Source organism: Oryzias latipes, chromosome 2 (genome assembly GCF_053564925.1).
Source record: "Oryzias latipes strain Hd-rR chromosome 2, Olatipes_Hd-rR_3.1".
In the NCBI taxonomy this organism is placed as follows: Eukaryota; Metazoa; Chordata; class Actinopteri; order Beloniformes; family Adrianichthyidae; genus Oryzias; species Oryzias latipes.
In genome coordinates, this window is record NC_136238.1 from 19,370,099 (window position 1) to 19,394,170 (window position 24,072).

The window sequence follows — 24,072 nt, forward strand, 5'->3', positions numbered from 1 at the left end:
TGTCTGTCTGGTTTTTGAAAAAACAATAAAGTACTAAACTAAATGTACAAAGTCTCCAACAGTGTGTTTATTTTTTATTTGCAATATATTTATATATTGCACGCACACACAGACACACACAGGTAATATAATTATTTTCTTGCATTATTTAACTGTTTACTACTCGTTTGAAAAGCTTAACACATTTTTGTGTTTTTGAAAACACTTGAAATACTCGAATTAATTAAAACTTTAACATTCGGTTTTATAATGTACGAAAATCTTTAAATCCTTTAACAATGATCCCTTAAACAGGTTTCACATATCAATGCTAGACCTTTTTATTTTAAAATGTCCTTATTTTTTATTGTGAAATATTACCGGAAGCACAGTTTCGATAACCCGGATGTTGCTTGTGTTCCTCTTAGATGGCGGTCCGGGCTGCATAAAACGAGCCTGGACGGCTTTTAGGTCTTCACTGTAAAGGTTCGTAGTTTAAATTTTTATTTTAAAGGCTTAGGGTTTTTTTTGTTTTGCATTTTTTGGAAGTTCTGGTTCGAGCCGCGTATTTAAACCACGTAGAACGCGCATACCCAGTTCATACAAACAAACTCTGGTTTATCTTTGCTCTTTGTGTTTCATTTGAAATTGTATTAATGCTACCTACATGTTATCCAGCTTTTTAGTTTTCACTAAATATAGTTTTTTGTCGGACACATGTTTATTATACATTTTGTTTTTCACTTTTACGCTCGTTCTAACTATTCCATTTTTTTTAAATTAACCTTTTATTTTAATATACTTTAATTTATTAACTATGTATCCCGTTGTTTGTTTATTCATCTTCGTTGATATGAGTTGGTGATTGAAACTGTTTCAGCTGTATGTATAAATAAAGTTTCATTTAAATAACACATTTCACACATTTCCCATCATGCCCTCTAGCTGAGTTTGCAGGATCAAAGTCGTCAAAGCTGTCAGGAGACTTCAGTGTTAGACTGACCTCTGTGTATTTGCAGGTGTGAACATCTGCTGAGTCATGGCCCACATCACTATTAACCAGTACCTGCAGCAGGTGATTCTCGGCCTATAACCTCTGACCTTTCCAACCGTTTCACTACGTATGATTGAACGCATCTATTTTTTTAGATCTACGAGGCCATCGACAACCACGAGGGCTCCTTCTGTGCGGAGCTGCTCTCCTTCAAACACCCCCATGTGGCCAACCCTCGCCTTCAGGTGAGGCTCTGCCGCCGTCGGGCGCCGCTCGGCGTTGGAGGGACACGTCTCACCTGTGCTTGTGTTGCAGCTGGCCAATCCCGAAGATAAATGTCAGCAAATCCTGGAGCCTCCGTATGATGAAATGGTGGCAGCTCACCTCAGGTGGGACCAGCGGGACTGTGAATATTGATCCTCGATAACTGATCAGAAATGATGGGACCTTTTCTATATGTTTTAGATGCACATATGCGGTGGCCAACCACGACTTTGTTGAAGCCTACAAGTTCCAGACGCTGGTCGTTCAATATCCTTCTGATCAGTATTCAATGAGACTTTATTTAAAGTGCTGAGTCTGCAGGGGAAAGAAAGTCTCTGAGATAATTTATGCACACAGATGTCCCACTCTGCGCATTAATTAGGGTCCAGATTTAATTCTCCAGTGTCGATTTAGGCTAGCAACAAAATTCTCCCTTCTTACTTGAAAATAAAGGCCTCAAAATGTTTCCGTCTTGAGGAGATGACTCAGTTTTTTTCATAAAACTAATTTTTCTGATGATTTCGGACATTTATAAAGAATTAGAGTCTTTCTCTATTCTATTTCTTGTGAATCAGGAGCAGACAAAAAAAAAAAGCTGTTTGAACAAGTTTCGTATTTGTGACGTAGAAACTACAATAAGCGGGTAACAAGCTCCCTGCTCATTCTGATATACATCCACTTGTAGACGGCTAGATCCACGACTGTGCTTTCCTCGTCTGAGCTGCATCTGTTCTCTGCTAATGATAGGTTCGATTGTGACGGGGTCTAAGCTAACGGGAGAGCATGTGAGCAGATGGGTGTTGGGAAGTAGGGGCGGGCTTACCCTGCCACAACAGTCACGCCCACAACTCGGAGGCGAATTTCTGCTGGACTCCTGCCGCTCTGCAGAAGCTATGTTCTATAAAGACACATGCTTTGTGATGTTTGGATAATCATAATTAAAAGATCACTAGGAAAGCTGAAAATCGATCAAAAGATGGTCGGAGCGGGACTTTAAGTCCAGCTTTTGAGGAAGAATTCACAATCTGTTGTTAAATATTTTGGTAAAAAAAAGAACGTCTGCCATTATCAGGTCCTTGACCCGTCACGTCCTTCCTCAGGGCCTTCCAGTCCCACAAAGAGGAGAACTGGTGAGTCCAGAATTCCGGTGAGCACCAGGGCTTTTGAATGCACCATCTCCTAATGTGTTGTTGGTTTGTGGTTTTTAGGGCGCTGCCCATCATGTCCGCCGTCACGCTGGACCTACGCATTTTTGCAAACAATGTGAGAAACTTATTTTTTTTTCTTCTGCTTTTTATCCAGTGAAACTCTTATTTTATTTTTTTCTGCTTTTAGACAACATGAGGGTGTCGCAATCTGAAATTAAATAAAAGTAAACGCCATGAGCCGTGTTTAGTAAACTCTGCAAATATTTCAGTCCGAATAACCAGCGCTTTATGTAGAGTCATTAATTGAAGCGTAAATATTAGTAAAAATATTGTGATCAAAAAGGTTTTACGGTTGTTTTATTTCAATAGTAAATTTGAACAATTTAGCAGTTTTTATACAGGAGGATAAAAAATATACTTGTTCTTTATGACACTTTTCTTTGAAGTAATTATACTTTTTTTTTTATAAATGAACTTCCAACATTAATCATCTATGCTATAGACATTATTTTTAGAAATATAGACGCAAGTTTCAACCTTTTTTGAGCTTTCTAATCATACATCATTAGCAAATCTGAGTCCCTGATGGGTCAAAGTTCATCTGGTTTAACTTTCCACACGTTCCGCAGTTTTAATGCGCGTCTACTGGGGTTTTTATTGGAAGTGGTCCCTTGAACGTGTATTTCTTAGGCCGGTGTGAACGTAGCATCAGAGAAATGTGAGGAAAAGCGGTCCTAGTTTACAAATGGCAGGGCTCTAGACTGTTTTTGCAGTAGCGCCTGTGTAAGGCGTGCTGGTGCGAAGGTTTGGTGCGCCCACCCTCTTGAGCATATTACATTTAGCTCAGCACTTTTACACGGTCACTCACCTTTCTATTTGCTGTCAACATCGGCATCCAGACTTGAAAATGATTAACTTACAAACTGGTCAACGCAAAGTCCTTTATTTGAAACAAAGCTCTGCAATGGTGGCGATGAAATTCAGGGGTTCTTAACATGTTCTTGTTGCATGTTTCTCATAATAGAGGACACATAAATAAGAATGTAGTTTAATACTGCGTTTGAGGATTTGTTTATTCAAATCAGATCTCAGATTTGTGACACAGTGGCTCCATCCACTTGCAGACAAATAAATCTTTGTTTTCCTCGTCTGAGCTGCTATCTGAATCTAAACTGGGCGGCTCCAATAGTGCTCGCCATTTTCGTTGCACCGGTAATGTTAGGTTGGCGTTGTGAGGGGCTGAAAGCTACCGGGAGAGTGTCAAAAAAAAGATTCCATGAGAAACCAGCAGAAGATTACTGAAGCAGCCCCGCCCACAACCCAGAGGGGATGAACAGAAACTCTGTCCAAGACAAACCAGGTTTTTGATTTGGGCTAAAAACTGTAGAATTGTAATAAAAAAAACACACACTTTCAAAATGGATAAAAATATGGTTATAGTGGGGCTTTAAATTGCTTCACTGAGCTGAAATTTTGGCTAAAAAAAGTTTTTTTGATTAGTGTGGAGCCAATCCAGAATGTTCCTCATAAGTTAAGTCCTGAATTCAAATATGCTTTGACAGCAGCAGCTTTGTTTGGGTCAGCAGTAACATTTCTGTTTTTTATTTAAGTTCCTTCATGCCTAATAACTGTCTGTCAAACGTCATCATCCACTAAGCCACACCCCATAAGACCTACTTTTTCCAGTTTCTTCTTTGTGTCATTTTTAACATTTCATTTTGTTTTCTGAAATGTTTCATTTGCTCACTTTTGTCCTTTCTCTTTCTTTCGTTTCTTTTTAAAATAAAATTGTTACAGTTACAGGAATTTTGTTTTTTTAAAATGTACTATCGTCTTTTTATTTATTATTTGTTTTGCCGTTTTAATCCTCGTGATCCTCTGATGTTTTTGTGTTGAGTGATTTGCTGATGTGATTTGAACTTCAGGGCCACCGTAGTTCAGCCTTTAACACCAATAATGTCGCAGCGACACCTAAATAACACGGTGAATCTTTCGTGGACAAACGCAGCTGCCCTTATTGGATTCGTACCGATGTGCAACACGTTTACTAACGCAGAGCTGTGGCGCCGCTTTTCTCTGCCGCAGTATCTGCTGATAAACGCCGAGTATGTAAACGCTGCACAAATGCACGGCGCAAAGCTTTAGAGTCGCAGAGATGATGCCTTTTTTTCCAACAGAACAGCACCTTTAGGCGTCCTGAATGGGGCAAATGTCACTGTTCTTCCTTTCTTTGATTTTCGTCATGTTCGTTAAGCTGTGATGCGTTTTCGGACCTAAAAGCCGATCACAGTCCCTTCCCTTCTCTGTCCAGGCAGAGCAGCAGCTGCAGAAGAAGGGCAAAGGTCACCCAGGGGAGATGTTGGAGAAGGCCGCCGAGCAGCTGATGAGCTGCTTCCGAGTCTGCGCCAGCGACAAGTCAGTCCCGCTTTTCTCTCAGTGGCGGCGCTTCGTGCGCGTGCTGACGTTTTCCGCCATGTGTTGCAGCCGAGCGGGAATCGACGACTCAAAGAAGTGGGGGATGATGTTTCTGAGCAACCAGCTCTTCAAGATCTACTTTAAGGTTCTGACGCCATCTTGAGCTCCCTGCTGCTTTGGTGAGCCGCGCTGATGCCCTCCCACCCCGTCTGTCTCCAGATCAACAAGCTGCACCTCTGCAAGCCCCTGATCCGAGCCATCGACAGCTCCAACCTGAAGAACGACTACAGTCAGGCTCAGAAGGTCACCTACAAATACTACGTTGGACGCAAGGCCATGTTCGACAGTGACTTCAAGCCGGGTGAGTTCTCCGATCCGCAGGAGGAGCAGCCGCCGAGCAGAATAAAGATGTGACCTTTGCTTCTCAGCCGAGGAGTTCCTGTCCTTCGCCTTCCACCATTGCCATCGCTCCAGCCAGAAGAATAAGAGGATGATCCTAATCTACCTCCTGCCTGTCAAGATGCTGCTGGTCAGAGCTTCAGCTGGTCTGGTTCCCTCCAATCAGATCAGTCTCCATGTTTGACAGTAGGGCTGCACGAGATGAGGAAAACTCCCAATTTGCCATATTAATGATCAATATTGCAGAGACAATATAACTTGGGATAACGAACAAATAACAAAACAACTAAAAATATAATTTGTATTTTATATTTGTAATCTATAGTTTAATTTAAGAGTCAACATAACTTTATACTTCAAATGACCCTCGTCTACATAGGAGGTGAACATCTAATTGGTTATGATTTTGATTTGAAATGGTTTATTTCAAGCAATCAAATAAGAATAATACACAAAAAACAATGCAATCATCAGTTATAAAATTCATAGAATGTCTATCAAATTCAGGATAATTAGTCATAAAAATTAAATATTGCGTTCCACCGTAACCATTTTATTACATAATTTATCACTATCCCGTTCATAACTTGTATCAGACAGAATTAAGAATCCTTGGGTATCAATAAAGCACATGATAAAGATGAATAACTTATTATGTAAAAAAATAGACATAACTATTTTAGAAATCAACAAGGCAAATGCAGGTCAGTTATCTAAAATATATGCAGATGATTTCAAATGCATTAAGGGATTTATTTGAATCCTTAAATACTTCAAGCTGCCATAAGATTGTTCATAGCTAATTTAAGGTAACCATCTATTGCAATTCTTGCTGTCTTTTGCGATAAGTTATTGCACTGCTTGATATCGCCATAACCATAAATTTGCGATTTGTTTTGCCGGCCTATTTGACAGTATTTTGCCAGAGGGCCTGGTTGCAGAGAACAAGGTACCCAGACATCATTAGCCGGAAATGGAAGTCCGGAACTGGACGTTCACGTCCAAAACGACTAATTTAACTAGCAACCCTAACAGTTAGGGGTTTGTACAGCTTTAAGCGTTAAAACTTTAACACGGAGATGTCTCTGAAAGTGTCTGCTTTGCTCTGACTGTTACTTCTTACGCCACCAACGGGAATCAGCTGATGGGCAGAGAAAAGCGGTTTTGTAGCCGCTTTTCTCCGTGACAGAATACACCGCATCACGTTGATGGGCCGTTAAGGGTTGGAAGGTTATAGTTGTTCGGTCCGGTGCATACATTTTTACAAATCTGAACGCTTTGTTGTTTTCCTTTCTGAAAAAAATAAAAGTTTTTTTTGAAAAAGTTTCAATGAAAGGTGCTACAGAATTTCCGTCTCCGGCTAACGATATCTGGGCGCCGCCTTGTCTGCTACCAGGTCTCCCTTGTATTTTGACTGAAACTAGGTCCGCTTCTGGTCAAAAACATCATAATCTTCAGAAATCTAGTTGATTTTAGTGTACCAACTTTGAGTTTCATCTTTCTCCAGTTTAGATTAGTAATTAAATCAAACCAAATATGTATAGATTTGTCAGTCACACATACAGCAAGTTAAGCTGTTAAATATGCTGAGTTTGGTCTTCAATGTTCATCATAGAAACACTTCAATTGTAGGGGACAGAATGTAAAAAAAACCAAAGAAATCCCATTGTTTGATTTTTAAAGAATCCTTTTGTATAATGGAGCAAAAAAAGGTATGAACGCCACCTAAACCATACCCACTGTGAATCACGAAGGAGGAAACGTCCTGCTTTGGTTCTGCTTTTCTGCAAAGTGGACAGGATGACAGATTCTTGTGAAGGAAAGGATGAATAGATCTGTGATATTTTGGGCTCAAACCTCCTTCCATCAGTGAGGAGGAAACATGGCTGGGTATTCCACCACGACAATGATCCCAAACACATTGCCCGGGCAACAAAGGAGGGGCTATGTAAAAAGTGTTTTGAGCTTCTGGAGTGGTCTAGTCAGTTTCTTGACCTCAATCCAACAGAGAATCTGTGGAGGGAGTTGACAACGTTGTCCACCAACAGCCCCAAACACATCTCAGCTCTTGAGAAGATCTGCATGGAGGAATGGACCAAAATAGCAGAGACAGTGTCTTTAAGGCCTACAAAAACCTATGACCTCTGTCACTGACAACCAGGGTTTTATCCCAACAAATTAGGTAAACTTTTATTTTTGACTAATTACTTTCTGTTTCATTAGACAAATTAAATCTTTAAAAATCCAACGGTGTGATTTTTTTCTGGATTTTTTTGTTTTCATTCTGTCTCTCACAGTTTAAGTATATATAATTAACACTACAGACCAAACTCATCTTTTTAGGTGGGACAATTTGCCCCACAGTTCAGATCTGGACTCTGATTTCCATCAGAAGCCACACCCCTCATCTTCAGCACTGTTGCATGGTGGGACTTCTGGCCACCAATTTTATTGGCTGTTTTTTTTTGCCGTTTCAGGGTCACATGCCGACGCATCAGCTTCTTCGGAAGTACGACCTCATGCAGTTTTCTGATGTCACCAAAGCTGTGAGGTAAGCCGTGGGGTAGTGGCGTCCGCGACGGCTGGATGACCTCAACCCCATTCAGAAACATGTGTGTCGTTGCAGCGAGGGAAACCTCCTCCTGCTGAACGAGGCTCTATCCAAACACGAGACCTTCTTCATTCGCTGCGGGATCTTCCTCATCCTGGAAAAGCTGAAAATCATCACCTACAGGAATCTCTTTAAAAAAGTGTGGGTGTCTTAGTTTTCATCCCAACTTTTCAATTTCTTGCATTTTAAAGACACTGGAATGAAGTTGTTGCTGTTCGTGTGCACGTTTCATCCTTCCCGCAGGTATCTCCTGCTTAAGACCCACCAGCTGCCCCTGGACGCCTTCCTGGTGTCACTGAAGATGATGCAGGTGGAGGACGTGGACCTAGATGAGGTGCAGTGCATCCTGGCTAACCTCATTTACATGGTAAGCACGCTTCACGCCCGTCGGATTGACACCCGGTGGGGACGGCTGACCACGACCTCTGCTCCTCTTTCAGGGTCACATTAAAGGCTACATCTCCCATCAGCACCAGAAGCTGGTGGTCAGCAAACAAAACCCGTTCCCTCCCCTGTCCTGTCTCTCATAAACTCCATTTCCCACATTGCAGTTGGGCAAAAGCTTCTTCTTTGTTTTGTATTGGTGGAATAAAGAAATTGTTTTTCTAACGTCTGTGTGACTTTTCTTTTTGAGTGTGAAGGCTTGGTTAAACCACATTCAAGCGGCCAGCTCCTGTAATGCGCATTTCGGACTTCTACGGCAAAAAATCTCGCAATAACACGTTGCTACGCAAGTTTTGACGACTGTTTTCAGACTCTATGTACAAAACGCGCAGCAGTTGAACGTGGATAGAAAGTTGAACTAGGTTGAAATTTGACCAATCAGGGACTTGGATTTGGTAGTGACAAGACTACGCGTTTAGCGACATGCGTTACATGCCTAGTGTGTACTTAGCTTGACTGGTGTATTCTGGGTACCCAGAATGGCAACTAAAAACAAAAAGCAAACAATTATTTTTATTGTTTTTATTAAAAGTTTAAACACACGAACTTACACATTTTGAACATTTGACTTTGGTTCTTACAGACAAATTTGGATAAAAATCATGTTGTTGGTGTTTTTAACGTGTTCTTGTGGCATTTTTCTGATGATGGGGGGCATGTGGAAAGAAAATTGAACTCAAATTTGCGCTTCTAAATTATTTTTTTAAATTCAAATTGTGAATCTGGAGAAAAATGCCGGCCACATCTTAGAGATGCATTTCAATTGAATTCCTGCCGCTCTGCAGAAACGATGTCCTAGAAAACGACAGATGTTTTGATTTTGGCTAAAAACAGTATAATCATGATTAAAAGACCACTGGGAACGATTTTAAAATAGATCAAAAGATGATCGGAGTGGATTGGCTCTTGTAAAGATCCAAAAGAAATTGCAAAAAAATGTATTGTAGGGTCAGAGTTCAGACAAGTCTACAAGACTCTGGCTGATGTGACTGCTTGTGTGGTTCTCTGCTACCTTTAGCCTGTTGGAGATCCAGTTTAAATATCGCGATACTTTGATAAACACCTGACCCTCGCAGTCAGTGGAGGAGGACAGCAGGAGCCCGGTGAGGAAAGCTGTTCCTTTCTCCATTGTAGCTACTGGTGATCCTTGGAGGAGGCCGTTGCAGAGCCTGGCTCCTCCCTCAGACCTTCTATGTGGACTGCTGGTGATGTTTTCTCTGCCATTTATCTGGGTTTGATTCTGGCCAGCAGTCCTAGATCTCTCTTGGGTGGAGTTGTCCACCGCTGAAGCTCTGTTTGGCCCTACGCTGGAATCCTGGACGTCCTCATGATGCCCCCTCTTTCTGCCCTGCTCCACCATGCAGAACATTTTGTTGGTCAGTGAATGCGACACATTCAGGCTCTTGCGACACTCGTCCAGCGTCACGTATAGCAGTTGCTGTCTTTGAAGGTTGCCTTTTCTCCCAGAATGCATTAGGATGTTCTCACTAAAATCCTTGGTGGGCAGGCACAGGTGGATGAGGGTTGGGCCAAAAAGCAAGGGGCGGCTCAGCTTAAGAAGAGCAAGGTTGTTGTCATGGTGATTGCTATGGAATTGATCGTGTAGGTGCACATCCAGAATTGTGATTTCCGCGTTACCTAGTGGATAAAATAGAAAACAAATTAGTTTGAATGCACTTATTTTAAATCCTTAAACACTAAACAGAGCCCATTTTAATTTGTTTGATTTTTTGCCTTAACCATAAAATTTAAAAAAATGGGAAACGTATTCCACTCGATTCAATCTATTTAGTTAATCAAATATTTTCTAAAAATTTTCTGTTTATTTTAGAACCCCTTTGTTTTTTTGTTTACTGGACTTGTGGGTGATGGGAACGGGTGACACGGAACCGATGGGGAAGTTTGGTGTTCAGGGCAAGAATGCAATTCACAAGAACAAATGGTGGTAGACTATAAAATGGACTATGACAGCAGGGACGTTATTTCTCAGGAACACATGGGGGCATTGGGAGGGGCACACAAGTTGACACATATTGTGCCGATGCTTCGATCTCCACAGCCATCAGTAACTGCGAGGTTGTGTCTGGGGAGTTTGTTGGTGCTGTGCAGGACGTGTATGAGAGCAGTGGTGAAATGTGCTGTAGGGTGTGAGAAAGGAGTTGAAGATGGAGATGGGGCTTCGTCAAGAATCAGCTTTGAGCTCTTTCATGTTTGCAGTGGTGATGGACAGATGCAATAAGACAGGAATTTGTGGATCCTGATGTTTGCAGATGACACTGTGATCTGTAGAGATAGCAGGTGGAGGAAAGTACAGAGAGGTGGAAGTTGAAATGAACCCAGCATTTTTGGCTTTTTCCTGTTTACGTGTAAACATTTTTATATGTTGAGATATTTTAGTATTTTGTACTTTGAAGTTTTTTTTATGTCAGCATCGGAAAGACGTGTGTTTTAATGTTTTTTGGGCTTACCCAATTTTTAACAATCCAATGATTGATGGTTTATGTGTCAACTATTTGTGTGCATATTTACATGTTAATCATATTTATATTAGCAGGTTTACGTGTGTTTGTTGACATGTTTACATGTTTTTACGCGGTAGCCATATTACTGATGGCAAGTTTTTGCCTAATGTGCGTGTTTACCCATTTGCTTTTACATGTTTTCACATTTACATGCTTGCATGTCTGATAGTGCAGACTGCTGGAGGAGATTACCAGCCACCACATAGAAATCCGATACTCTCAGCTCAGAATCTGATTGGAGGAAGAGACAGCGAGCCGCAGTCAGGATGGAGTGTTGTCCCAGCACCACACCTCCACATAGCTCCACCCCTTTACTGCTCATCAGGGTCACCTGGGGTAAACAAACCCAATTTCAATACAAATGAATTTGGTTTGTTTGTTTGACGCTTAGTTCTGATTGGCTGATGAGTTCTCACCTGCCAAGGACAATGTCCATGAGGACAAACGGGACGGGTGGCGCTGGGGAGCCTTCCGCAGGGAAACTTCACTGTGGAAACAAAGACCATGTTAGCCAGCAGTGGGAGGCAGCTTTGTGACCATGATGATGTCACGCAATGGGAATCGAACCGTCAGGCACACAGCTTCGTCCGTCACCATGAAGTTTGAACCCCGTGGTGCAGGAACAGGTGAATGAGCGTCCGGAAACCTCGCACAGCTGGTGACAAGCTGCCGGGCCGCCAGTGGGACACTCTGAAATTTCTGGAACAGACAGGTTTTGCTCGTCACACCCCTACTCTGACAGCCGTGAAATGGTTTAGCTGATGGTCAAACCTGGTGCCGTAACCTGATGAACAGATAACTCGTGCCCTCTGAATTTGTATTTTTCATCTGTACTCAGGCCTCCTTTTTCACAGGCTGGTCCGTGGTAGGGGGCTGGGCAGGAGCAAGAAAACCCCCCCACTTTGTCCGTGCAGAGTCCTCCATTGAGGCAGGGGCTGGATATACACTGGTCTCCATCTCAGAACACACAGCAGAGTATAGAAAACACCTCAACGTCGTTGTTTTGGGCCCACAGCAGTCCTGGACTTCCAGGGGCCGTTTCTGTTTTCGCAGTGATTCTATCTTCCTGCGCCTTTCAGAAAAAATGTAACCCTGCCAAATACTCAAAAACACAGCAGAAATTGAGAAACACCCAGGCCTAGTGACAATCCCCACCCCCAACCCTAATATTTAAAAAAAAGATGACATCACAGCAGGAGCAATCGTAAAACAGAAAAGTATGGTTCAAAAATCTCTTAAAAGTATTTCTAAATCCACTAACAAAACCATGGAAATATCCAAAGGAAGTTTGGAAAAATAAAAAACCTTTATTACCAGCTAAAAATTAAGCCCCCCCTGGGGGGTTTGATCTTTCACCGTCTAACTCCTCGACCATTGTTGGATTTTACTTCCCCTAAACTTTAACTGCGTTTGCATGGCGAGGTCACAAAAGTGGCTTTCTCCCTGTTGCTCGCACCTTTTTTACCTGAATATTGCGAAAATTCAATACATGGATCCCTGTTTAGCAAAAAAACTATATTGCAAAGGAAATTTGAAAGTTTACTTTTGCAGATTCTTCATCACCCCCAGGCAACCTAAAAATAAAATGGTTGCTTTGGAGATAAAACCAACTAAATGTTTCTGCTTTCATTGATTAGCAGGTTTCCTTTTTCTTCATTCAGTGTTTTCAAGGGTTAAGGTCAAACTCACCATAGTAAACTGTCCAGAAGGAGATCTGCACACGAACAAACATCTATTAGACTCCCGACTTGGATCTCTCCTCATCTGCTGCTCACCATCAACCCACCGTCTTTGCGGTGTCCTCAAACACCTCGCGTGCCTCCTCGTAGTTGCAGAGCTCCTCGAAGCACTCTCGCTCCAGGTTCCCCTGTAGAATCTCTTCCACTAGGAACCTGTTGGCTCGTTTGGACCGCAGGAACACGGCTTCAGACCCAGGCATCCGAGGAAACACTACAAACACCATGGTGTCGTCGGTATAGATTAAAAAAGGCTGCATTTTACCTCTAAAAGAAAAAAATCCGAAAAACCATCAAAAGAAACAAGCCTGGGTTATGCTAATGACACACCTAGAAAGGGTGGATATTATTTTGACCATAGAGACATGCTAAAGGAAGGGCTTTGCTAAAATCACAGTTGTTTTGCTAGGTCAAAGCATTGCAATAGTCGTAGTGTTTGGTGACATAGACTGTACCACAATAAACATGGAACGAGAAATGAAATGAAATGTTTTATGTCACGAGTATAGAAACAAAAATCATTGACAAGAATATTAAAAGAAAAGGCTATGAATTGGATCCCAAGCAGCTCGACCTTGTGACTGTAAGAGACATGTCTATAAGAGAATTGACACAAATCTTGTACCAATTCACCCAAGAATACATGCAATTTTTAGTAAATCTGTCAAGTCAACGTCCTATTAGTTGTCACACACCTAGGTGTGTGAAAATTGTAAATTTGGTCTCTGAATTTGACCCATCCCGCCGGGGAGCGATAAGCTGCAGACAAAACTGCACTCGGGAAACCATTTGGTTGTTTAACTCAGTGTTTCCCAACCCTGGTCCTTGGGGCACACTGTCCTGGATTTTTTCAATCCAACCCTGCTCAAACACACCTGCCTTTGATAACTTTCATTGTCAGGCTTCTACAGAGCCTGATGATGAGCTGAATCGGGTGTGCATAAGCAGGGCAACATGGAAAACATGCAGTGCAGTGTTTCCCGAGGACCGGGGTTAGGAAACACTGGTTTAACTCCCCAATCCAACGCCTCAATGTGGTGTGTCAAGCAGGGAGGCATTCAGTCCAATTTTTAGAGTCTATGGTAGCCTACAATTCAACCGTGCAGTTCTTCCAGTCTGAGGGAAGACACGCTGAGTTGGTCTTCATTCTGATGTTAGGCTTTCTGATCCCTGAAATAAACTCAGTTAAGCTGAAACATTCTGTCTAAGGTTAGTGATTAGCGCTTTCCCCTCACAGCAAGAAGGCCCTGTTTCAAATCCCAGCTGGGACCTTTTTATGTTCTTCATGTGTGTGTGGGGGTTTTACCCCGGCACTCCGGCTTCCCCCCTACAGCCTAGGTGTGTATGGCTTAACCCAAAAAAGTACCTGTCCAATGTGTACCCTGCCTTCACCCAACAGCAGCCAGATTAGGCTCTAGCAGTCATGTGACCCCCAAAAGGGATGCAGCAGGTGCCCTTCCTGACAACCCTGTATTTTATCTGGGCGGAGGCCAGGGACAGGAAGACCCAGGCAGTAGCAATGAAGGGTCTTGCCCAAGGACCCACACTGGATGAAGCTCATCGATGGCCAACTCAGCTGTCCAGCGGCTTATTAAACCCTCATAGAACCTTTAAGTATTTAAAATTGGGGTATTTAGGTCAAATCGTCCAGCCTGCCACTCAACAGATTATTTAAATACTTTAAATGCGGCACTTTTCTGTTTTTACTGCTTCATTTTACCTTAAATAAATACTTTTATGACTCATTTCTTTGTCTTGGTCTTAACAACAGAGATGTAATCAAAGAACTTTTTTATTCAAATGTAGGTTGTGTGTTTACTAACAATTTGACATGTGAATTTCAAAGTATTTAAATTGACTTTAAACTCAATGGGAAGTTATTGTTCATGATGTCAAAGAGACATCCCGGGAGATTCATCCCGGGTCCAACTGACCCTTTGTTTTTAAGCCCGAAATCGGCTGCGACGTCGAAACATTCAGAGAAACGATTGAAGGAGTTAAAAGACTGTGCTCCTACCTTTGCCATCACTGAACACTTGAGGGATACAAGCAAGAAGGCAGAGCTGGAGAAGAGATGCCGACATGTTGTCCACCGCCAGAGCACTGACTGCCGCCACAACCTCAAACACAAATACACCTTTGGGTGACTCACAAATGCTACTGGGTGTCCCAACAACCTTTACCTCAGATCCAGATTTTATCGTGTTCACAGTCTGTTCCACTGATGACAAACTTGAGTATCTGGGAATGTTTGTTCACAGTATATAGTCTACCTGAAATTTGATGACATTTTTACATCAGTTTAGTGTCAGAGATTCCTTAACTTTTTCATTTTTTTTTTTATTTGAGTCTTTTCACCTCCAAAAAATAGTCACAACAACATCTCAGTGAAAGCTGTTTTCACTCTATGGACTCTGTCCTTAAAGCACACAAATGCAGTAAGCTGCTTCGACCTCTGGAACCTAAACACTCATTGTTTACTCTAAATAAATAAAGAAGGACATCAGAATCAATAACTTCACCAGACACAAACAACATTTGGCTGTCGGGAATTCTGCAAGTTGCTGTAATGTTCATCATAAAGAATTTATTTGTGTAATGGTGCAGAAAATAAGGATTTATATCCTACAAAAAAACACAATTCCAGACTTGTTGGTTCTTCTTTAAGAAGTTTTTCTATCCTCCACTGGTTACCTGTATTAATGTAACCTGTTTGAACTGGTCTTCTTCATAAAAGACATCTGTCCACACCCTCACAGTCGGACTGTAACCTCCCCACCATGACCAAAGAGCTGTCGAAGGACACCAGAGGCCATATTCTAGACCTTCACAAGACTGGGATGAACCAATCTAAAATAAACAAGCAGCTGCATAAAAAGAGATCAACTGTTGGAGCATTTATTAGAAAATGGAAGACACATGAGCTCACTGACAATCTATCTCCACCTGGAGCTGCATGAAAGATCTTACATCAGTGGAGAGCAAATGATCTCTAGAACAGCAAAAACAGTCCAGAGTTTTACTGGGGGAACTAATTAATGACCCAAAGAGATCTGGGAACACAATAAAAAGGTTACTACAGGAACACACCGCATTGTAATTAATATAAATCCTGTAGTGGTTCCCCCAGCTTAATCCAGCACATGTCTAAGATAATCTAAAGCTCTCCAGACCATTTGGATGGTCCAGAGGAGGACTGGGCGAATATCATGTGGTCAGATGAAAGCAAAACTTGACTCTTTGGTATAAACGTCTCTGAACGGCGAAGAATGCTGAGTTGCATCCAAAGAACACCCAGTGGAAACATCTTGGTTTGGGTCTGCTTTTCTGCAGGCTGTACAGAACAAATGATCTACTGTACAGTGAGGAAAAGGTCAATTGGGGCTTTTTTATTGTGAGTTTTTGAACCCTTCATTGAGAACACTGAAGATGTTGGATTTTCCAGCAAGACAATGATCTCAAACACATTGCCCAGGCAACGAAGGAGTGACTACATAGGAATATCCCATAGTCCTGGAGTGGTCTGGCCAATCCCTGGATCTCAGTCCAATCAAGAATCTATGGATGGAGTTTAAAGGCTGTGTTGCCGAACAACAGCCCAAAACATCACAGCTCTTAAGAGGATCTGCATGAATGAATGGACGGTAGAGCAGGTCGTCCAATACCCGAAGGGTTCGCGAGTCGATCCCTGCTCTCTCCAGCCAGCTGTCACCCCCCTAGCGCGGCTAGTCTGCAGCTCACCGCTCCCCCCAGGGGATAGGCAATAATGCAGGAGAAGAATTTCTCCAATGTGGGATAAATAAATAAATAATCATGAACATTAAAGACCTGTCTCATTTTTTTTTTATTGTGACACCTTGCAGAATCTCTGACTGATCAATACATTTTTTGCGTTTTCTAATCCAGAATGAAAGAAAGTGTTAAATCATTTTTTAAAGGGTTCGAAGCTATCAATAATAGGATGATGAGACAATTGAGAAAGTCTCAAGAATTATTAACCCTTGTGCTATCTTAGATGACCCCACCCTTACATTGACGTGTTATTCCTACAATGACAAAGGTGAATAAAAGTGGAAAGATTTCATGTAATCCATGGACACCAGTGAAGATCACAAATCATTGAAGAAAAAAGGTTCAGAGCACTGTCTAGTGGGTCTAGATGACCCAACTCCCAATGATAAAGTGCCTAGGACAGCACAAGGGTTAAAATCTCTTTGCAGACCCAATTTTAAGTAATACGTATTAATAAGTAATGCAATATTACGTTATTTAACCCAATAAAGGTCATATTGGGCTCTGAAAAGTTTAATAAAATGTTGGGTTTTTTTCTATAGCCAAATAGCAAACTATTTCTGTTAGTTACTTTAAATACATTTTCATTTAATTCATTGTATTTTACTGTTCATTCACATAAAAAATAAATAGCTGCAAACCAAAATATGAAAGTGCTGATCTGTAAGGATATTTATTTTCAGATTTCGCAGAGATGGAAAAACAGACCTGAAAACACACATTTTCACAATGTTATTAATCTTCTCTGTACTTTTGTTCATACTGAACGTAACTTTCCAGACAAGCATCAGGTCAACTGAATTAAATGTCTTCACCACTGAAGGTTTGTACTCAGCTAAGAGCTGCTATTTACTGGAAAAGCCATTGGCTACAGTTCTAAGGCATTGTTAACACTGTTCATTGACTATTCATCATGTTATCTGGTTTTAATACAAAATTTTAGAATATGCTATAGATGAGGTTCAGAGGGAAACTGATCTAAACGATTATGATACATTTTACAGGAACAGGCGCCGGATGGTGCCATCATGCCTTTTTGGTCTTTGTCTGTTTAGATTTAGGTCCATCAGTCTTTTGGTGGCTACTCTGATCCAGGGGATGTACTTGGACACCTGGGTGTAGATCCCGTATTTGCCTTTGCGCGCGCAGCCTTCGCCCCAGCTCACTACGCCTGTTACAAAGTAGGTGTCATGGTAGCGCGTTACGTGCGGGCCCCCACTGTCGCCCTGGCAGGCGTCCTTTGCCTCTTTATCGTAGCCAGCACAAAACATCTGCGGCAGGATTTCCAGCGGTGTGGATTCCATGCAGACGTGCCGGTCAACATAAGGGACACTAAGGCGCTGCAAGATGGTGGATGGCGCCCGGCCTTCACCGAGACGTCCAAAACCGCTGACCAGCCCCTCTGGCTGGCGCATCAGTACCTGTGGGCAAAAGCAGTTTAGTTTCCTCACTTTTATAGCCTTCAAGCAAGTGTCTGTCTGGCAGACTGTAACACATACGTACATTTATTAAGTGCGTGTGGTAGGTGTATCATGAAGTATTATTGTGAGGCTAATTTTACTTTCTCTTACTTATGATGTATGAAAGATGCTGCCCTTATGCCACACTCTATACGTGAGTAAGAAGCGAGGACTGGCTTCTTATGGACCCTGCACACTTGGCATTCAAAGAGTGCAAGTGCCCGTAAGGTGCCCGTAGCCTACATAAACTACGCTCTGATTGCCTAATTTGCTTATCTATATGACATGTATGCCCGTAGAAAAACGTGTATGAAAACGTTTGTTCTACTTGCTCATTGAACAATCTATGACCTTGATGTGCCATGCGGGTCACCTGCGTGACCTGTACAGGTTTGCCCATCTTTCACCCGCAGACAGCCCGTGTGGGTAGTTGGGATGTTCCCACTTGCTGTCATTAAAACATGAGGACGTCCAAGAAGATATATTTGTGTTCACATATTGATGTGTACTTCACCTTTTCGGCAAATTCTTGGTCAGGTAAGCATGCTGGCAGAATGTACTTGGTGAACTTGATTGGGTTTTGCAGTTTGATGAGTGCAATGTCATTGTTGTAGGTTAACGGTGTATATTTTGAGTGAGAGATGATGGTGGCTACAGCGTGTGTCGCTTCAAACTTCTCCGTCTTCAGCATGTCAAACTTTCCTGAAAACCAAAAACAAGAACGTTTGTATTCACTTGCTTTGTAATTCAGAATGAAGGCTGTCTTACAAAAGGACACACACACAAAAACAAGACAAAACAGCAGAGCTAGGGATCGTTACATTTTTTTAAATGTTTAATTAGACTATTCAAATCAGATAAATTGCGGAATTTGTATAAAAACAGTGTGTATTTAAGCAGCAACAGGCTCAATCAAAATATTTGTTGTGCAGGCCAATACTGCTGTTTTGAAAGGGAACCTCCAGTAGACACAGACTCAGTTACGGCAAATATATGCATAACACATTTTCAAAATTGTTCAGACACTTTAAAAGTGGAAGCCAAGAAAACATCCTTGCTTCATCTTTGACATCTCAGTGGCTGAGTGCTAAGCTATGTTCACACCGCCCCTCAACAACACGTGGTCATGTGACCACTTCCAATGAAAAGTCTATGTAAACGCGCGTATATGCGGGTTTCAGGCATTCGTGTTCATAAGTCTCGCATACACTTATCGCTTTGAAAGTCGATTAAACGTGTTAAAAGTTGAACCACAAAAACAATAACAAAAAGTAACTACAGTATCTCTATTACAACTGTACTAAAATAAAATAAAATGTTGTATTAAAAATATTCAACAAAAATGTTATTCTACATTTGCCTTGAACAAGTGGACTATGAACATCTGATCAAGTATTTAATTTACCATAAGAGTATTTTGTAAATCAGTTTATGGATAAGAATATTAAAGTAGAAAAATAAATGACTTTCTTTGTCTTGCATTAGATTAAAAAGTTTCAGACTTAGCAAAAGGTTGAAAGTATTTAAAGATAAAGTATGTCTGTGGAAAGGATGTACCTCTTGTAATTCATGGCCAGTTACCTCTATTGGCCGGTCAGACTTACCAAGTTTGACATACATGTAACGTGTTTGGTTCATGCAGTGGGCAGCAGTAAGGATGATATGTTCACTGAGGATTGTTCCTCCACAGAAGCCTTGGTGATCCTCATTTAGCAGAAGAGCCTAAAAGAGGAAGAGTCAATAAATAAAATACTACTTTTTTTGTCATTTACATCACTGCAATGACAAAAGGGCTGTTATAAGTGATTAAAACGTGTTTCTACCTGCCAAGGACATTCTCCTGGTGGACAGTCTTCTCCATTGACGATGCGAACGTGTCTTGCCCTCTGAGGTACAACGGTTTCCTCAACCACATACTCCAGTTGAGTTTGGCTGCTGTTGTTGGATGTGGACAGTGTGGCAGCCTCATGTTTCGGCGTGAACCTTTCGTCTGTGAAGGTTTCATTCCCAATCAGCTCTGTAGAGTTCACCTCGGTTGAGTTCCGGTCATACCGGAAAATGGTACGAACTTTGTCGGTGACGATGGCACCACATTTGAAGGTGTCTACAAGAGTTTTAGGAAACCATCAATCAGCAGCACTTTGCATCATGGGTATTGTGCTATTGGTATGTAGGAATTTCATAGAAACCTGGACAAACAGAGACATTTTTGAGCTTCTCTTACTGTTTGAGTGGCAGTTTTTATTGTTTGGGGCCAGGTAGTAGCCGTCAGCACAGGAGCATTGAACAGCGCGATTGCGCACGTGGCAGAAATGTTCACAGCCACCATTTTTAGTTTCACAGAGCTGAGGAATGACTGTAAAGAGACAGAATACACAGGAAGGACCTTGGTGTAATATTCTTCTAATTAAAGCAGGCTCAAAAACTTGAAAGGAATTGATCTTTACTTAGAAAATGTTAAAATCAATCATTAAGGTTGTGGATTTAAAAAAACAAACAGCTTTGTTGGTTGCACCAAAAACTAATGTTATTCATAATACTTACATGTTCAGTACTAGGTTATGTATAACAAAGGGTCTCTTAAAAGCAGCCTCAGTCCAAAAACAATTGAGTCTTGTTATTTTTTTTTAGCAATAATACAAGATAAAATTTTGAAAAGCTGCTTTGGTTTGATAGAGTTCACGGCTCAAAATCCCAAAGTAACATTGTTGTCTTTCAGCCAAGGCCATTGTACTATTTCGAGCAAGAACTTACCAAATGGTCTCATGGAGACTGACAAACTGATAACTAGAGTGGTTCCACCCAAAAGCTTCCAACAGACTCCACACATGCACAGCCCTTTTGCAGGTCCTTATGAGTGGTTGTGGTGGTTGGATAAAGGCAAGGAATTAGGAGATACCATTCTACTATATACAAACTAGCGAATCGTTTGTTCTTAAAATAGCCAGCAATAGGTGAAACCCACAAAGTAGGATTACAGATGTCTCAAGTCTGTAAAGCCCCTCTTCATGCACTTTTCTCAGGCAGACACAAACATTTCCTCCCTTTTTTACTTGTTTAAACTCTCAAAGGTCAAACCTTTGCAATAAAATAAGCCCAGTATTACAGAATGAAAACAAAGTTCTGATCGTGATTGAAGATTTAGGGAGATTTGGCAAACTAAACCTATTTTGTCCAAGAAACATGGAGGACACCGACTGAAAATGGTCTACAGCCATTTAGGATGCAGAACACAGTGTGTTGTAAAATAAAATTAAAAAACAAGAAAAAAGAACTAAACTGCATTGAAAAAGTATCTGAAAAACAGCAAGACCCCGAAAGGTGAACCACGACATAGTGAGGGGACATATTTCGAGACAAAGTCTGTCAATCTTTTCAGGATTAAAACCAACCAAAGCCAGTGATGAATTAGTGGGAGAAGAACATGACTTTCCAGATGGAATAAACTCTGTACCAATTTCACAGTTGTGGCCCTTAAATCCCTCAAGGCAGTAGCATGAGTAGGTTCCAATCCCATCTTTGCACCGTCCATTATTCACACAGGGCTTTGACAGACATGAATCGCCATCTGCAAGAGAAAGAGAGCAGTGTCAAATGAACCACTTTTCTCTAATACCACGTTGACACCGCCCCTCTGCAACACCCTCAATTGACCACTTCCTACGAAAAGTCCATGTAGATGAGTGTTTCAGGATTCTGTATCTAAACTTTCGCGCTTCAGTGTCGCAACCCAAGTTTTTAAGTCCATTTTTTGGCTCTACGTACCAAACAGCCTTCTTTTTAGCACATGAAGTTGCCAACCACTCAAAAATTGATCATGAAGGAAAAATTAGTTTATGTCCGGCTGGATTTATGTGACACCAGGTCTTATATATATCAGAATAGAGCTGTGAAAGAAAAAACCTGGAGTAAAATTCGCTCGATTAGTGCCGCCATGACATTTGGAACCAAGCCTCTACCAACTGTGAGTACATGCACTTGTACTGGGTAGCAACCGTCTACTTAGCAAAACAACTTCGAGTTTGAAGCATAGAGGAAAGGCCTTACCAAAATATTTGCTCCAGAACTCTTGCTGAAAGGAAAGCAGAGAGTGTCAAGCTGAAACACAATGGAATTTAGGGATTTTGAAGATGGATGAAATGCCGCATACAGTCTTTTGGTCATCCTCAAAGATTTCTCGCGCCTCCTCCTTGTCACAACGTTCCTCAACGCACTCCCTCTCTAGGTTACCTTGTTTCATTTCTTCGAATAAACTGTTGGCTCGTCTTGGCCTGGTCAGAACCTGGTTGGCTGCCGAGCCATCTATGAACACTGGTAATAGAGAACAAATTCGGTTAGAGTTTCCAACAAAAGTCATTATTTTTGCTGTTTTCTTCATCTACTCTATCAAGTGGTACTGTGATGCATACATTTTTTAAGATGGTTGGCTTGAAGTCAAACTAAAGGTCTGAAATCACTGAGTCCTTCAACACTGTCACAACTTGTGACAAAGAGAAGAGAAAAGTAAATCACAAAATGTCAAACGCACAACAGTCTTGGGTCATTTCTCATCCCTGCTGCTAATCAATAAACTGCTACCCTCACTCCCAGCCTAAAATGCTTCTTTTCCGTGTCTAAGCCACATCCCTCCCGAGTCCCCTTTCTCCTCCTTAGTCCAAAAGACTGAGTGAGGCAGGCTTACCATGAGCAGTGGTCAGGTGAAGGGTCAGGAGGAACAGGCACAAACGCCAAAGCATGGTCTAAGCCGGACACAAGCTCGTCTGGAGGACTGTCTAAACAGAGCGTGAGAATAGAGTCTGAATGTGAAAGAGGAGTGCAGGCAGAAGAGCAACGACCTGTGTCAAGGCAGAGCGGGGGAGGACGGTTGAGCCTGGCGGGGGCGGGGCTTATCTCAGGCATTTAGACCTTCTGCTGGAACTATTTGACCTCCATCACTACTGTAGCGGGAAATTGCAACAGTAGCTGCAGATTCTTCTGCAGAGAAGAATCTGGTGTGTTCATTTCATATACCAGCTTTAGGACTTTGTAGTGCTCCTTGATCCCCGTTTCAACATCCTAATCTCAAATTTATTGAGTCAGGAGTTCACATCTTCTTAAGACACCTTCTAGAAAAATGTAGCTGTCTTGCTGGCCGTGAACTTCAAAACATTACATTGTGCCAGAGATTAGGAAAAAAATCAGAGCTGTAAAACTGGTACAATTTCAATTTGATGTTTCATATTTGAAGCTTGTAAAAACTTTTCCGAACTCCGTTTTCACTCAATGTCCAGAATAATGCTTTGAAGTGTTGACTACCGTCTAATTTTGGAGTTTTGACTGCGTGAGCCTCAGGTATATAAGGCCTGTCTCATAATTAGGAAATGGCCTTATAGAGGTGAAAGCACAGCATGTTAAAGGGCCTATATTGTGCCGTTCTTAAGCCTTTCAAAGTACACCATATCCATCTATATAATAATGTACTACCTTTGGCACACTAAACAAAGATTTTTTTATGAAAAATGAGACGACTTGATCTCTGACGCACCGCCTTTTGGCTCCGTGTGGGTGCCGCCCATTTCATGACGTCAACATAGGACCGGCCTCGAGTTTTGCCGGTCACAGTTAGCTACGTAGAGAAAGTAGGTGTGTGTGTTAGCTTGGGGCGGTGCTGACAGTGCAGATTCTTCCTGGAAGGGGCTGTTCCTCACTTATCTACGTCACAATGTGAGAAGCCACTCATTTTCGTGGGTTGGGAGGGGCTGGTGCTCAGAGCGTAGGTTTTTTGAAGAACATTCAGAAATTTGTGAACGGATTAAAACAGGTTCCTTTTTGTGAGAAATGGACATTATGATACATTTAAAAGCTCAAACAGTTGATTTTGCCTGTCATAGTGCATTTAAAATATGTCATATGCTAGGCATCCTACAGGTGCAGTCACATATGGAAAATTTGAATGACTCACACTCAGTGACAGACATATGTTCATGTTTTTTTTCGGCTGGGGAGAGTTTCACTGGCATTATGAAGATGCCAGAGAAGCAGGATTATTTTTGCTGTAATGCTACGTTCACTCCAGTGTTCACACTGGACAAGCAGGGAGGGACTTCCTCCTCTTTTTTTTTTTTCTCACTCTGCAGTTTACTAGTGCATGTCTGCCACCTGCAGTTGCAAAATGGTGTAGTGGTGCAAATCTGGTGAAAGTAGCTCCAGGTTTTTTCTTTCTTAGCTTTGTTCCCCATATGTGAAAGACTTGTTGTCATGTAATCCTTGTGCTATCCTAGGCACTTTAACATTGGGAGTTGGGTCATCTAGACCCACTAGACAGTGCG

At 41.7% G+C, this 24,072-nt stretch overlaps 2 protein-coding genes across 2 annotated transcripts; one reads left to right on the forward strand and one right to left on the reverse strand.

Annotated features, from left to right (window-relative positions):
* The first annotated feature begins 355 nt into the window (after window positions 1-355).
* On the forward strand, window positions 356-8,419 carry pcid2 (PCI domain containing 2). The gene is made up of 15 exons (XM_004066451.5): window positions 356-465; window positions 999-1,054; window positions 1,129-1,218; window positions 1,289-1,362; window positions 1,439-1,504; window positions 2,326-2,367; window positions 2,446-2,500; window positions 4,697-4,800; window positions 4,870-4,945; window positions 5,020-5,161; window positions 5,229-5,329; window positions 7,677-7,750; window positions 7,826-7,951; window positions 8,054-8,177; window positions 8,251-8,419. The coding sequence occupies exons 2-15, from the start codon at window positions 1,019-1,021 to the stop codon at window positions 8,338-8,340; spliced, it is 1,200 nt and encodes a 399-aa protein (XP_004066499.1). The 5' UTR covers window positions 356-465; window positions 999-1,018; the 3' UTR covers window positions 8,341-8,419.
* Window positions 8,420-9,062: 643 nt separating this feature from the next.
* On the reverse strand, window positions 9,063-22,621 carry f10 (coagulation factor X). Its single transcript, XM_078939266.1, has 17 exons — window positions 22,446-22,621; window positions 21,915-22,075; window positions 21,812-21,836; window positions 21,219-21,332; window positions 19,989-20,120; window positions 19,588-19,868; window positions 19,369-19,486; window positions 18,279-18,466; window positions 17,306-17,725; window positions 14,530-14,767; window positions 12,563-12,726; window positions 12,466-12,490; window positions 11,548-11,733; window positions 11,344-11,475; window positions 11,193-11,263; window positions 10,927-11,107; window positions 9,063-9,892 (listed from the first exon to the last, which is right to left on the reverse strand). Exons 1-17 carry the CDS (start codon window positions 22,498-22,500, stop codon window positions 9,204-9,206), a joined length of 3,180 nt encoding a protein of 1,059 aa, XP_078795392.1. The 5' UTR covers window positions 22,501-22,621; the 3' UTR covers window positions 9,063-9,203.
* Window positions 22,622-24,072: the final 1,451 nt, after the last annotated feature.